General features: G+C 54.4%; 1 protein-coding gene across 9 annotated transcripts; it reads left to right on the top strand.

Annotated features, from left to right (window-relative positions):
• Positions 1-2,920: 2,920 nt before the first annotated feature.
• Positions 2,921-10,135, top strand: ORMDL3 (ORMDL sphingolipid biosynthesis regulator 3). 9 transcript variants are annotated; one of them, XM_036835234.1, is made up of 6 exons: positions 2,926-3,031; positions 3,138-3,193; positions 3,484-3,729; positions 7,914-8,113; positions 8,831-8,982; positions 9,406-10,135. In XM_036835234.1, the coding sequence occupies exons 4-6, from the start codon at positions 7,940-7,942 to the stop codon at positions 9,539-9,541; spliced, it is 462 nt and encodes a 153-aa protein (XP_036691129.1). In that variant the 5' UTR covers positions 2,926-3,031; positions 3,138-3,193; positions 3,484-3,729; positions 7,914-7,939; the 3' UTR covers positions 9,542-10,135. The 9 variants fall into 9 exon arrangements, with proteins under 9 accessions (XP_036691126.1, XP_036691128.1, XP_036691129.1 ...); XM_036835231.1 differs by having other exon boundaries at positions 2,921-3,193; XM_036835232.1 differs by lacking the exon at positions 3,484-3,729.
• Positions 10,136-11,857: the final 1,722 nt, after the last annotated feature.

The raw sequence follows: 11,857 nt of genomic DNA, 5'->3' as shown, positions 1-11,857 counted from the left end.
TTCTAAACTGTTTTTATTTCACGAGAGAAAATCTCAATTGTCTGTATCAGAGCATATGCAGATTGAGGAGTTCCTAAAGAACAGCCCGCTCTTGGTTCCCAGAGGGAGGTTCTGGTTCTCTGGCCTGGGCTCTGGCCCTGGAGGCCCTGGCAGGCATGGCTCTTTCCCTCTGCAGCACAAAATAGCTAACCACAGGGCCGGGCGAGGGGAGGAGAGCAGGGCGCCCACTGGCACCGCCGCCCGTCCCGGCACCTCCTCCTGCTTCTCATCAGCTTGGTGGCTGTCACTCAGCGCTCTGTCTGCTCCACATCACTGCCCCCTCCCTTCCGCTGCCACTACATGCCCAGGGTACCCCCACCCAAATGAAGACAACTGCCAATGAAATAAACAGCTCCTTGCTTCCTCGCGCTTGCTCTGGGTGTGACCTCAAAACCTCCCCTTCGGGAAGGAGGGAGGTGAGGTGGGGGGGGAGCCGGAGGGTAGCAGGAATGAATTGGAGCGGAGTAGGAGGTGGTAAGAATGGAGGGGTGCCATTCATTCCCCCAGGGGTCAGAAGAAGGGGCTCTGTTTCTTGATGCCCCACCTCCTCACTTCCCACCACTACCATCACCCCAGGAATGTACTCCCAGCTTATTACCCTGCCCGTGTTTGCTATCTTGGCCCACACAGTGTATCTATGGCACACAGAGGCCACACCACCCTGCCAGATGGAAATACCCCAAGGCTGGGAACACGTCTACTTGAGCAGACTAAGGAGCTCCCAGAGGGCAGGGAGAGCCTGCAAAGGTGACTCACTCTGTTTTAAAAACACAAACAGTTTTCATAAAAAATTTAAAACGAATAATCTCACATTACACAAAGTTTGAAACTAGAGAATGAAAAAGATCATCCCCAACCCCTCCGTCCTAACACAAGATCTGTTTTTATTTTATTGAATTTCCACAGCCTAGTAAAGTAGATGCTCAAATATCACTCAAATGTGGAACGGATTAACAAAAGTTGATACATATATAGAGTACTCGCTATGTGCCAGGAATTGTTCTAAATGCTTCACACTTAATGACCCATTTAATCTTCACAACAACATGAGGTGGGTATCACCATGATCATTAACATCCTTCATTTTTAGGAACTGCAGCACAGAGAGGTTCAGTGACTTGCCTAAGGTCACACAGCTGGTAACTACAGGAGATGGGAGTTGAACCCTGGCAGTCTGGGGCCAGGATCTTACCAGTGTTACTCTATTTTGTCTCATCATAATCGTTAATGTATATGCAGGTTTATAAAAACTTATTATGGACAATTTCAAACACAAAAGAGCAGAGAAAATAATATAAGGAATCTCATGTTCCCATCCCCCAGTTTCAATAATTATCACCTCATGGCCCAACTTGTTTCTTTTATTCCCTTCCTCCATCCGCAGCCCAGATTATTTTGAAGCAAATCCAGTCATCATATCATTTCATCCACACATATTTTAGTATTTATCTCCAAAAGATAAGGAGGTTATTTATTTATTTATTTTATTATTATTATTTTTTAATGTATTTATTTTATTTTTGACTGCATTGGGTCTTCGCTGCTCTGTGCAGGCTCTCTCCAGTCGCGGCGAGCAGGCGCCGCTCTTCGTTGTGGTGCAGCAGGCTTCTCATCGCGGTGGCTTCCCTTGTTGCGGAGCACGGGCTCTAAGCACAGGGGCTTCAGTAGTGTGGCACGCGGGCTCAGTAGTTGTGGCTCACGGACTTACCTGCTCCGCGGCATGTGGGATCTTCCCGGACCAGGGCTCAAACCCGTGTCCCCTGCACTGGCAGGCGGACTCTTAACCACTGCGCCACCAGGGAAGCCCGAGGTTTTTTTATCGAAAAAATTACCACAGCACCATATCATGCCTTAAAATGTATATTTCATTAAGATCATCAATTTGAATAGTTAGTATTCAAATTTCCTCAATAATTTAATAAAATATATATTTTTTTAAAAGTTGGTTTGCTTGAATGAGGACCCAGATAAGGCTTTTGGTTGACAGATTGCTTAATTTCTTTTAAGTGTAAGTCTCTCCCTTTCCTTTTTTTCTTCCAGTTTATTTGTTAATGAGGGAATTGTGTTTGTTTTGTTGACTGCACCCCTGGAGAATGCTCAGGCTATTTTTTTTTTTTTTTTTTTTTTTGGCCATGCTGTGGGGCAGGGCTTGTGGGATCTTAGTTCCCTGACCAGGGATTGAACCTGGGCCCATGGCAGTGAGAGCCCCAAGTCCTAAACGCTGGGCTGCCAGGGAACTCCCAGCTCATGCTATTTTGTATCCTGATCTTTTCATCTAAATTAGCAAACATTTTCCTATACTGCTTATTATATGGCTTCCTACTATGCCACCCAATGGATATAGTACAATAATTTTTTTCTTGGGCATTTGGGTTGCTTTCAGTTTTCCATTGTTATAACTAATGCTGGAATAAAGATCTTCACACATAGTGCATGGTACGTACTTCCTTAGAATATGCTACCAGAAATGGAGTCATGGCTCTGAGGCCTGAACAATTGTTCAGCCTCTTGGCACAGATCACCAAGTGTTTGTCCAAGGGGTTATGCATCCCCAGCACCACACAAGAGTGCTGTCACTCATTCTAAGTACTTAGGCCTATTCAAGGCTGAAGGATGTTTGGTGAAGACATGGTAATTATGAAGGCAGAGAGCTAGAGGAGAAAGATGATGACACGGACTCAGGCTAAATTAAGCAGAAAGCGAGCCACAATTTACCACAAACCTAGAGTGAGTCAGTACTCTGTTCATTCCCGTTGTGAAAAAAAAAAAAAACCCAACAAAACAAACCCTTGATAACAGGAGCTATTAATAGGGCATGGCATGTCCAATAATCTTTCTGTTAAGACTATGCATTAGTCAGACCCTTATTTGAGACGTGGATCCAGTCTGGGTCACTGGACTTCACAGAGAGTGAGGAAACTGGCAAAGATCAGAGAGCTTGATCAACTTCGGGGAAGACGGAAGAATCCCAGAGAAAAGTCGAAGGAGACAAGTAGGCTCACTTTGGGAAAAATAAGAGACATTTTTTTTTTTGCCTCAATACCGGGGAGGCTTCTAAGGAAAGGACAACACTCAGTTTTTGCTTATTTCTTCACAAGGCTGACTGTAAGGAAAGGGGCCTCTCCCAACCAGCAGGAACTTCTGTAAGACACAGGTAAAAAATTTTCAGATTCTGGGGTGACTATTTAGGTCTTGGGCTGAGTGCTCTTGGGCTACTGGCCCTGGAAATATTCGAGAAGCTGCCTGTTCTCCTGTGATGAGTGGTTCAGATATCCACCTGCTTGGTGCCCACTAGGTGCCTCTGGGGGCCCCACTCCTGCTTTGTGACAGCTGTTCCCTGGCAGCCCCCTGGGGAGGGTGGGTGAGGTCACAGAGGAGTGCTCCCCAGGTTCCCTGGGCCAGCATTCTCCTTTTTGTCTCCTCACCTTCAGTGTGTGTTTACAGCCAGTCAGATTGGCGTGTCATGACATCACCTGATCCTGCTACTCCAGCCCTGTTGTGCATAGAGTGGACTTAGAAGCTGGGTCGGGGGAGTGGAAACTCCTCAAACAAGGCACTCTTGGTGACATGGAGAGTGGGAGTGACCCAGGAGACCTCAAGAGCCATTTAGTTCAACCTCCTACAGCAATAGCTTCCTACCACGCAACAGTTGCTATACATACATTCTTTTGAATTCCCACAACCTCGGAGGTAGGTTTTCACAGGTATGGAATTGGAGATTAAGACAAGTTATTTGCCCAGGGTGACACTGCTGGTGAAACAGTGCCTGCTAAGTCTACCTGACAGGAAAATCTGTGCCCTTGCCTTTACAGCATGGAGAGGTGAAAAGTGCAGATCTGAGAGCCTCCCACCCAAAGCCAAACAGCTGACCTGTGGCTGGGATTCAGGGTCTTGGCTATTCATCAGGTCGTCTTCCCAAGTCCTCTTCCAACTTCTAATGTGGGGAGGCCGAGGATATGACCTGGCCCAGGCCAGCCTGGGTCAGGTGTAACTGAGGAGCACACAGGCTGTGGACTGAGTTCTCTGCCCTCCAGACTCTCATCCTAACCAACGTTGTGAAAAACCCTCTTCCAGGAGGGTCCAGCACCGGCTGAGCCAGTCGGTTTCTGGAGGGCCAGGGCAGAGACAGCGAGGTGTAGATGAAAAACTCTGACTTGAGGTCAGAATTTCTGGGGGGGACCCAGCGGGGGGCTGTGGCAAGTTACTTAAAACTCCAAATTTCCTCGCCAGCAAAACCGGGCAAGAGTAAACCCCACATGCAGCGCGCAGACGCCGAATCAGGCATTGCTATGCGCCAAAGCGATACCATCTGATCTTTGTTTCTCTTGCTATTGAAAGCTGCGTGCGGCCCCAGCGAGGCCTGGGCTGGAGCAGGGTTTTAAAAAAAAAAAAAAAAAACACTACAACTCCCAGGAGGCGGCGGGCGGGCCGGCGCTGGGCGGTGACGTAATGGGGGCCGGCGCGGGGCGCTGATTCGGCCGGAGCTGCCAGCGGGGTGGCTGCCGCCGCGGCTTATTACAGCTGCTGGAGCAGCAGCGGCCCTCGCCCCCGGGCAACCCTCCCGTGCCTCGAGCTGCGGCCCCGCACGGTGAGCTCGGACGGGCGGTCTCGAAGTGGCCAAACCAGGAGCCTCCTGGGGCTAGAGGCGGGACGGGAAAGGAGGTAGGGGCTGCTGGGGAGGCGCCCGTGGCTGGAGGGGACCGGGACAGGGTGAGCGGAGGTGGAGGGAGTGCATTAGCCGAGGCGGGGGGGGGGGGGGCGTGCATCAGTCGAAGGGATGCCCAAAGGGGAAAGTGCGGGCGGGAGGCCCGGGATGGGGCGTAGAGGAGGAGTGCTCTGTCTGGGGGTGGGGGGCGGGGAGAGGCTGGGCTTCGGGGATAAAGGTTTGTTCGCTTCCAGGGCTGGGTGAACGCGTGGGGGTGGGGGTGGGGCTCCGGACCGGGCCAGGCTCCGAGTGCGAGGTCCCAGGCTGGGGAACGGAACGGAGACCCCCCACTTCGGCTTGAAGTCCCACTCAGAACACCCCAACAATAGTGAGAACTCCGCCTCCTCTCTTCACCCTCTCCCCGTGCTAGTGTGGGTTCCCTCCTGTACTCGCCGTTTTTCCATTCCCACCGCTACCCCGAGTCCGGGAGGCAGAGCCGGAGCTGCGAGGTGAACGACTGTGGCCCTGCGGGTTGCGGGGTGGGCGGAATGAAAATGGCACTGTGGCGTGCTGCCAGGGACTCCCCGTTGGGGTCCAGGTTGCGGGCTCGGATGCTTTGTGCTCCTCAACCCAGAAGGCGAAAGATTTGCTGCCCTTACTTGGGGGAGAGATTAGGAAGCTCTCACCTGACTGCTGGCACTGTGGCCTCGGCTTAGGTGTCTGACAGACCCGCTAGGCAGAGATATTTGTATACGGAGCCAGAGGGGAAGGGAGGGAAGGAGTAGGAAAGAGTTACCAGCAAGAAAGTAGTTAACAGAACAAAGCTGCTGCAGGCTCTGGTTTGAGGCAGGTTGTGAAACCACATCAGGGACTGACACAGGCAGCCACCTGCCAGCTGCCAGCTGTGGCAGCAGAACTTTTCAGGCTCCGCTGCTGTGCGCCTACTCTATCTCCAACAGCTTCTTCTCTCCATTTCTCTCTCCCCTTCTGGGCCAGGGGCAGTTGGTTATTTCACTAGCAGAGGTGATGTGTACCCTTAGTCACACAAAAGTCTCAAGAGTGCTTCTTGCTGCCAGTCTTTTTCTTAGTTTATTGACCTCTTCTGTTTTTTTCTTTTTTGGAGGTGGGGCCTCTTTTGAGGGGGCGGGCTCCTGAGATGTTTTGCTCTCAGGGCACTTAGTGTTCAGGTTGCAGGAAGAAGCTTCCCAGGGCATCATTTAAGTCATAGGTCTGGGCCCCTCCTAGACTCATCAGGCTTCGTTGGATGCCCTGATACAGCCAGAAAGGAGTGTAGGATGATCTGGAACTCAGCAAGGCTCTTAGCACTCCTGGACAAAACACTAGGGAGGGCTAGAGGTCTAGCTACTCCTACACCCTTGTAGGTCTAGGTTAGGGAGAAGTGGGGAGGGGCAGCAGTTTCTGGTCGACTTGGGGAATTCTTTCTCTCTCCTTCGTCAGTAATGAAGTCCTTCAGAGCCCTCACTTCCTAGCCAGTCTCCCCGACCCGCCTGTCCACCAGGTGGAGGCTTTTGTGCAGTAGGTGTCCCAGGAGCTCTGTTAGGGCAACTGAAGCCCTAAGGCCCTGGGAAGGTAAACAACTGAGTCACTCTTGGTTTTCTAATTTCCTTGGGTTTCTCTTAGGCCCAGTGATCCAGCCTAATGGGTTGAGCTGGTGGGCCCCAGGAGCGTCACTACTTTTGGATGCACCCTGGGCCGTCTCATGTATGTTTGTATGTTGGGAAAGTGTGTTGTGGGTCACATTTCCCCTGAGGTCTTTAAGCTTGGAGCCATCTGAAAGGAGGAAACTTGTTCCCATTATCCTGGAAGTAGGGAACTGATTCTTGAGAATCGGCTCCTATGCAGACTCTGTGATCCTAGCCAGAGATAGAGGGCAACTGATTCTGAGGGGGTTTGTTGCAGCAGGGTGAGGGAGGTGACCTTCTGGGCACTTCCAGGATGCCCTCATCTGGGACCCCTTTCTGTATCCCCAGGAAAGATGGGGCTGTTATCATGGTGATGACCTTAGGGTCTTTGTCAGGCAGGATCTTCCCTCAGCTAGGGAGGAGAGCAAGTACAAAGGTGTCATCTGTCCCCACCTCCTGCTGGTCACAGGGCCCTCAGGGATCTGGGGACAGCTGAGCTCTGGACACGGGGCTGCTCGTTCCCCTCCTTACCTGCATCCAGGAATGCAGCTGGGCTGCACTGTTTCATGGGCATCAAGGGCAGCCCTCCTGGTTCCTCCTGCTGCAGGGCTTCTGCCCTTAGAGCTGGGCAGGGGAAGGCATGGTGCTAACTTACACCTGGAAACAGGTGCTGGGAAAGGAGGCCCAGGTGAGGATGGGTGGGCAGAGAGAAAAGGGGGGGGGGGCAGGAGAGAGGCCACAGGTGTGGTTTTGTATCCCTGGGAGAGGTATGTGGATGTTGGCTATGTTCTCTATCCTTGCCTCTCCTCTGGTGGGGAAAAGGGCCCTGGTAGTTTGGCAGCAAAATGGGTGGCATCACGAGGGTTAGCCTGAGTGGCTGCCAAATGGATAAAACATCTGGATGGGTTGTTTTGTGTCACCAAGAAGGCAGCTTCCAGGTCTGGGCAAAGTACGTCTCTAGTCTGTTTTCTCTTTTCTTCCCTTTCCCTCTCTTTCTACCCTGCCAGTCAGACCCAGGATTGGAGAATTAGGGGAGATGGGTAGAAGCAATGACCCCCAAATATTTTATCCACTACTGACTGTTCTCATCTCCTTTTATTCCTTCTAACGGGAGGGCGGGGGGCTCAGGGGTGGAGATGTCTTATGTCAGACCCTCAGCAAGACGGAGTCCAGCAGGGGTTATGCTGAGTGATTCTTAGGGCACAGGCCTCTTCTCCCCTCCCCTGGGCTTCGTGGGAAGAGGGCCCTCTGGGGGGTGAGATTGCGGGATGGGCAGTGGTTTCTTTACTCTGGGGCTCGATGCCTCTTGGTGACCTATCCACCCAGGCAGTCCCAGTGCCTGGAAGGGCACCGTCCTGATTGGACTGTGTGCGGAGCAGCCTGGTGTTTATCCCAACCCAGCAGTGAGAAGTGAATAGAGTTAAGTCTACACGGACTTTCTCTGGCCTCCTCGCTTGAGAATCAAAATGGTAGACCTGCTTGGAGCTCTTGGGGGAGAGCAGAGCCTCTTTCCCTGCAGGATGTGGCGGGTGTGAGCGGGCAGGGAAAGTGGTGTGGCCTGTCTCACCTGTGCTGCTTGTTTGCAGAACAGTGGCAGGAGAGGGGCAGCAGGATGAACGTGGGAACGGCACACAGCGAGGTGAACCCCAACACGCGGGTGATGAACAGCCGCGGCATCTGGCTGTCCTACGTGCTGGCCATCGGGCTTCTCCACGTCGTGCTGCTCAGCATCCCCTTCGTGAGCGTCCCCGTCGTCTGGACCCTCACCAACCTCATCCACAACATGGTGAGGGCCTGCTGCTGCCTGCCTTTGGCGGGGCTGGGGAGTGTGGGAGCCCGCCAGACGTGGGCCAGATGTCAGGGTGACGTGCTGACGGCACCTGTCACCAGAGCCCAGACCCCACCCTCTTCTTTCTGCCCCACTCCTCTTTATTGGAATAAAATCTGCAGATATGTCCACACCTCTAGGATGGGGTGACTTGTGGACCTGGAAGATGGGCCATGGAGAGCTGAACTAAGGGCCCTAAAGAGTCCAGAGGACCCAGGTCCTAGCCTGGGGCAGAAATGCCTCTTTCCCGAGTTAGGATCTCAGAGCATCTTTCCCTCTTGCCCCTCTCTGCTGCCTCACTACCTGCTTGCTCCCTGGTATTCTTGTGGTGGGCAAGCAGGGGCCTCGTTCCTTCCCATCTGCTTGCCCCCTGCCAGCTGGCAGGCACAGGGAGCCTAGCCCTGGGCTGGAGGGGTGGCGTCTCCATGCTGGTTCTGTGGCTGACACCTCCCCCCGGGAGCTCTCCTCATGCCAGGCCTGCCCTCTCACCCGGTGGGTCCCCTTATTCTCTGGCCAGGCTCCCGGCTCCTCCCGCCTGACCTCCAGCCCACATCCCCCCTGCCCAGCAGAGGGGGCTCCAGATCACCAGGAGCCCACGTCTGTGACTCGGGTGGAGGAGCTGAGCTGGAGGGCCTTTGGCCTTTTGCGTCCTCTAACAAAGGCCCCTCCCTCCAGGGCATGTACATCTTCCTGCACACGGTGAAGGGGACCCCCTTTGAGACCCCGGACCAGGGCAAGGCGAGGCTGCTCACCCACTGGGAGCAAATGGACTATGGAGTCCAGTTCACGGCATCTCGGAAATTCCTGACCATCACACCCATCGTGCTGTGAGTGCCTTGGGGAGAGGGGGACGCCAGCAGGAAGGCCAAGGCCTGGGGGACCCTGGGGCCCTGCGAGGCTTAAACCCCTCGCCAGCTGTGGCTCTTGGCGTAGGAATGAGCAAAGGAAGGAAAGTTGGGGTGTCCCTGGGTCTTATGCTGGGCTCAGGTTGTGCCTCCCTGGTCCTATCTTTCCTCGGTTGGGGCTTTCTTCCTGCCAGTGAGTTTGGCCCATGGGCTTGGGGTAGAGCAAGGGGACCGGGTCAGCAGGGGCTTCTTTAGCTGCGCGGTTCTTGCCACCCTACTTCTGTTCCGGGGGGGTCTTTCCCATAACTCCTCGGCTGTCAGGAATCTGCCTCCCCCGACCAGGGAGTGAGGGAGAAAGGGGTCTTCCAAACAGAGTCTTATACCTGCCCCCACCTTCCCCACCAGGTACTTCCTCACCAGCTTCTACACCAAGTACGACCAGATGCATTTCATCCTCAACACCGTGTCGCTGATGAGCGTGCTCATCCCCAAGCTGCCCCAGCTCCATGGAGTCCGGATTTTTGGAATCAATAAGTACTGAGGGTGCAGCCCCTTCCCCTGCCTGGGATGGCAGCGGAGGGGTAGAAGCCTGTGCTGTGATGCTGAAGACAGAAGGAGCCGCTGGGTACCGCCAGAGATGGGGGTTGCGCCTCTGGGCCCTAGTTTCCCCCTCACTTCCCGCAGTAGCAGACTTGAAGTAGTTTGGGGTGGGCCCCCCTGGGGCTCTGACCCCTTCTGATTTTGTTGATCTTTTCCTTTCGCCTCATGGGGGTGCTCCTGGAATGGGCTGGGCTCCTGGGCTGAACACAGACCTGTGAGGTTGGGACGAGGGGCCAGGGAAGCCCCCTGCTCGCTTGCTCCTCCTGGGCCTGCTAAAGCACTTTAACCCCTGTGAGCAGGGCAGAGGGAACGGTACAGCTTCTAGTTTGTTTCACTTTAATTCTTAAGTCTTTAGGATGACACTTAGTGTGTGCTTATATATACGAAAGCAGTTGTGTGACAGGGCCTTATCCCTCCGGGTAGAGAATTGTCTAATTCAAGTCAGACAGCTCCCGTACAGCCCCCCTGGGGTACTAGGTGCGGGTGGGGAGGATAAAGAGATGTGGGGGGTGGGGCTGGGTGTGCATGGCCTGGTCCCAGAGGTGGGGGGCCAGGGCTGCAGCCCCCTGTCCCTGGTGGAGGTGGGGAGGGGGCTGGGGGCAGGGGTGGGGAGGGTGAATTGAGACTGAAAAGAACGGGGCCGTATAGCAGCGGGGGTTCGTGTAAGACGCGGGGGGAGGAACAGACCCAACCTCATTCTTTGGGAAGTGGTCAGGGAAGGGGGCAGGCTTGGAGGGGTCACTTACCCACAGCATGGTGGGGGTAATGGGAAGGGAGGCTGCTCCTGGGTTGGCATGAGGGCGTGGAGATGGGTGGAAGGGGCCTGTGCGTCATCGTAAGCACAGGTCCAGTTTGACACCCGTGTCTGCAGTGGTGTGAGGGCCGCGGGGACATGGGACAGAAATGACGAATGGTGGGGCCCTTCCGCAGCCCTTCACCCGGTAACCTCCTCGTGCAGACTGCGCCGGGGCGGGGCCTCTTGTGTGGCATGTACCTATGGGGCCATCAGGCCACCTCCAAACGGGTTTGGTGGGCTGCAGAGTCCCGCATGGTCCCTGTCAAGCGGGACAGCGGCAGGTGCAGGGAGTGACCTGCAGGGGCGGGGAGGAGCCTGCTCGTGGGCTGGAGGGGAGCCGCCTTCTCCCCTCCCCAGCCTGACTGGGGTCCGTGTTACTTCTGAGAAGGTGTGGGTGCCAGGGCTCTGAGGGAGCAGTGGCAGTGGCAGTGGCGGCGTCACTGGCCCTTTTTTCTGCGTCCTGGTCCCCCCAACCCCCGCCCCACGTATCATAAGGAACTTTGACCTCAAAATCTTTCTAAGCAAAGTGTGAATAGGATTTTTACTCCCTTTGTACAGTATTCTGAGAAACACAAATAAAGGACAGTGTGTTCCTATTTCCCCTGAGTTTGGCCTCTGCTTCCGGGAGGGGGCGGAGAGGGGGCAGCGTGGAGCATCAGTCCAACCCTCTGCCTGGATGGTGGGAGGGCCCCTGGGACCTCTGCTCTTCCTGCCGCCTCCAGCAGAGCAAGCTGGAGGGGCTGGCGGGGAACCGGCAGAGGCAGCAAGCCGGCCAGAGAGCAGCATTTTGCTCTGGGACTTCGCCTGGCTGGTCCTCAGACAGAACTTACACCTCTGGGCTTCAGCCAGGCTGGGCTGGCAGAGGGATAGCTTGTGACACAGCCAGGGAGGAGGTCAGTTCAGCAGTGGCTTCATATAGAAGCCAGAGTCCCAAGGGGTGCCCAGCCCTTTCCTCTGAATTCCTCCCCTGTTTTCACTTCTCTTCCTTGCCTTGGAGGGCTGCATCTCCTCCTGGCCTTTGTGTCTTCAGAGGAATCTTCCTGCTTCCTTCTCCCCGCCATAAGCATGAGTGGGAGGGGAAGAGGACTTACTGAGGCTCACACGGCCAGGGGAGGGAGGAGTCTTTACAGCGCGTTCAGTGCAGTGTCATCTGTGTATATCTATCTATCTCCCACCTGCTCCCTGGGTCCAGGAGGAGGGAAGGGTTGGTTTCTTACCTTTGGCCTGTCTGCCTCCACCCCAGCCATAATGTGGCTTATCTAAAAGCCTGAGAGGTGGGGCACTTAGCTTTCCAGTTGTTTTTTTGTTTTTTTTTTTTTCAATTCCCGTATTATAATTTCCTGAGACACAGTGGCCAGGAACTGTGCAGAGATCTTACACAGAGGGGACTCTTACAACCTCCATTTTTGGTGAGTAGCTGAGGACAAAAAAAGAGGTGGGTGGCCCCTGAGATGGACCTGT

Source organism: Balaenoptera musculus, chromosome 20 (genome assembly GCF_009873245.2).
Source record: "Balaenoptera musculus isolate JJ_BM4_2016_0621 chromosome 20, mBalMus1.pri.v3, whole genome shotgun sequence".
NCBI lineage: Eukaryota > Metazoa > Chordata > Mammalia > Artiodactyla > Balaenopteridae > Balaenoptera > Balaenoptera musculus.
Note: the sequence above shows the minus strand (reverse complement) of the source record. Positions and strands in the feature narration are given on the sequence as shown.